Below are 3,440 nucleotides of genomic sequence, written 5' to 3'. Positions count from 1 at the left end.
GATTCGTTCCTGAGAGGACAGAGATTATAAGCAGAGAGGGTTGGGGACGGTTATGAGAGGAGTGGGGGTTGGTGTTGTCATTAGTACATTATCCAATGGCTCAGAGGTGTGTGAGAGAGTGCGTGCGTATGAGTGTTTGTGTATGTTTGGGAAGGGGTGGGGTCGCACTGCATAGCCGCAACAACAGGTGGGCTTGTCTCTAACCCTAACCCTGACCCTCCTGTAAATGTAATCCTGTGGGTATACTAGTCACAACAGAGAGAGAGAGAGAGAGAGAGAGAGAGAGAGAGAGAGAGAGAGAGAGAGAGAGAGAGAGAGAGAGAGAGAGAGAGAGAGAGAGAGAGAGAGGGCCACAACTCCAACTTTTTTTACAGCAAGAGATGTTCTATGTGTACGGCCCTGACCGATGAGTCTGTTCAAGCACTTCATTCCTGTACGTTTCTGTACCTCAGGATGTCAGTTGATGTTCACGTTGTCACACAGACACATGCACATGCACGTTTAGTACAAGTGATCAGTAATAACAGTACACAAGTCACAGACAGACACACAACAGACAGACAGACATACAGACAGACAGGTGCAGCATGATCCTGCGCACCTCTGCATAGTGCAGTTAGTGTAGGCTACTTCTGCAGATACACAAGACGAAGCCAGGACTCCCCATGACACCCCAATATCTCCCTGCAGTCCCACTGTCCACACACACACATGCAACCCCCCACTGGCGGCTATGGACAAAGATATCTTCAGCACAGCACACCACAGCCAATCAACTCATGACCAAATGACCAAATGACCAAATGAATGTGTTGTTAGAAACTACAGACAGAAGAGCAGTAATGAGAGTTATCACTGATAGTGTAGTAGATACACTGTAGAGGAGAATAGAGGGGAGGGTGTCCAATGACCTGAGGGAACAAGTGGGCAGGGAACAGAGCTGGATATATTTTTGGATTTGTACTCCTGTGTTCAAACATTATAACACAAATAGCCAGTCAGTGTGATGGGGGCCAAAAGTACTTGAGTTTCAAAGCTGATCTGAACATGAACAAAACATGTAAACATGTGTGTGTGTGTGTGTGTGTGTGTGTGTGTGTGTGTGTGTGTGTGTGTGTGTGTGTGTGTGTCACAGATAGTCAGTGTGCTCTGAAAAACGAGGGGAAAGCTGTTCTGCTTAGAGTTTAGTGTACAAATGGACTATTACTGATTGAACCTCCCTAGTAACACATATGATGATGCTGCCAATAATAACAGCATTATGTTTCATTGAAGTTTTTTTTGTCAGAGGGCAGGTTCCATGTAAAACATTGACAAACCATTTACAACAAAATAAAATGACCTCGTACAGTAGTTAACTTGTGTTTTGTTTGTGGAGAGTGCTCTTTAAAAATCTTTGTTAGAATGACCAAATTATCCAATGAAAATACATGCATGATCTGAATGACATTTGTTTTTCTTTCTTCCTTGTAACATGGTTGTTTTTTTTGCATCAAATTTAGTCTGTTTTACAGATACATACAGAGACAAATAAACTGAAAAAGTCACTGGCATGCAGTTTGCATGCTGAAAAGAAAGAAACGATCACAACCATTATTAACATTTCACATTATAGCTATCTGAAATTTAACAGGAGAAAATGAATGGAATTAAACCATCAGAAATGTCAAAAGGGGGAAGGGTTCATTTGGTGTTGTCAGGGGTCAGAGGTTGAAGGTCACGACTGTTGGCCGCTCCACTGGCTCTCCATTGGCCGCCGCAGCAGTTCCTCCACGTGTCTCGCCACGTCCATGGTGTCATCAAGGTCAAAATCACCCTCCGCATCCAACATGGAGTCGCTCCTACCAGACCAGAGAAAAGTTAGATAGAGTGAGATAGGCAATCATACAGAGACAAACAGAAACGTAACATGCCAGCCTAGACACACAGGTGTGCACACGCACACACACACACACACACACACACACACGCGCACACACACACACACACACACACACACACACCGACACACACACACACACACACACACACACACACACACACACACACACACACACACACACACACACCCCGACACCGACACACACCCCGACACCGACACACACACACACACACACACACACACACACACACAGACACACACACAGCTTCTCCCTGCGGAATCTTCACTCACATAGGTGCGTATAGGCTGTAGGTGTGAGGGTGACTGACAGCGGGAGAGGCGACGTGATCCATGTAGGTGGGGTTTGCTCCTGCTGTTTCAGGATTGGCTGGATTGGTGAACCTGGGGTGTCAAGACACACTCAATCTTTATTGATTGCCGTAGCAACACTCATCATCAGTCAGGACCTCCTTCTGTTTCATTATCACCATTCCCCAAGCTATCCAGACCTTGAGTACCGAGTGGAGCAGAGAGGAGCAGGGAACCAGGCTATGTCACTAACAATGTTAACTGGGATGATGAGAGAAGGACAGGGCCGGTCAGGCAGAAGGTTGTACTCTAATTGGCCTCCATTGTCTGTACAGAAGGCCTAATGGTTGGATCTGCATTCAGAGCCCATAGTTAGGTGATTAACTCAGCCCTGTCGCCACTCTGATGGGAGGGATGGAGGGGAAGACGGGAGGGGAAGAGGGGAGGGAGGGAAAGAGGGAGGGAGTGAGGGGGAGGGAGCGATGGAAGTAGAGAAGGAGGGAAGGAATCAAGGGGAAAGACACTTACTCTGGTACCACTTGTTTGATCTGTGGTTTGACATAGCCATCCACTGCTTTCGCTGTAAGAGAGAAAGGCAGAGTGAAGGAGAAACATTCACAGATTCCTCATTGTGATGGTAACGTATTCCACAGAGAGTTGTTTAGAAACCGTCTGTCTCCTTACTCTGATCACATCTGTATTGGCCAGTTAGGAGGGACTTATATAGCATGCATAGAAATTCAATATTCTTCTTTTTTCTTTTTTTTTTATCCAAAGAAAATGTATTAAATGAATGTAGTGCGTACAGAGAGGTGGGGTGTAGTATTTGGAGAAGACCTCATCCTTGGGTCTGTCGGGGTAAAGGAACAGCAGGTGGTTGAGGTCACTGATGCGGTCGGCCAGAGAGCGAATAGAGAAGTCTTTGGTTGTGTAGGGCATGAGGTTCCACACCATCCTCTCCCCTGGGAGACACAGGAAACACACACCATCGTTTCCACACAGCTTTTCCACACTGTTACTTTACTTTGGTCTCTCAAAATGAAGTACAACCTTCTGCCTGACCAGCCCTGTCCTTCTATATACAGTACAGGCCAAAAGTTTGGACACACCTTCTCATTCAATGCGTTTCCTTTATTTTCATGACTATTTGGTACATTGTAGATTCTCACTGAAGGCATCAAAACTATGAATGAACACATAGGAATTATGTATTTAACAATAAAGTGTGAAATAACTCTAAATATGTCTT

At 45.5% G+C, this 3,440-nt stretch overlaps 1 protein-coding gene across 2 annotated transcripts in view; it reads right to left on the bottom strand.

Annotated features, from left to right (window-relative positions):
• Positions 1 to 244: 244 nt before the first annotated feature.
• stat5a (signal transducer and activator of transcription 5a) overlaps positions 245 to 3,440 on the bottom strand; it is a 53,223-nt gene continuing 50,027 nt past the window's right edge. For both annotated transcript variants that reach the window (XM_080524814.1, XM_080524815.1), the window contains 4 exons: positions 2,998 to 3,153; positions 2,720 to 2,771; positions 2,174 to 2,284; positions 245 to 1,841 (listed from right to left, as the gene is read on the bottom strand). In XM_080524814.1, the coding sequence (XP_080380940.1) occupies positions 1,718 to 1,841; positions 2,174 to 2,284; positions 2,720 to 2,771; positions 2,998 to 3,153 (443 nt within the window). In that variant the 3' untranslated portion in view covers positions 245 to 1,717. The remainder of the gene's footprint in view (positions 1,842 to 2,173; positions 2,285 to 2,719; positions 2,772 to 2,997; positions 3,154 to 3,440) is intronic.

This window comes from Nansenia antarctica (assembly GCF_963989245.1).
Source record: "Nansenia antarctica genome assembly, chromosome: 2".
Lineage (NCBI taxonomy): Eukaryota > Metazoa > Chordata > Actinopteri > Argentiniformes > Microstomatidae > Nansenia > Nansenia antarctica.
Note: the sequence above shows the minus strand (reverse complement) of the source record. Positions and strands in the feature narration are given on the sequence as shown.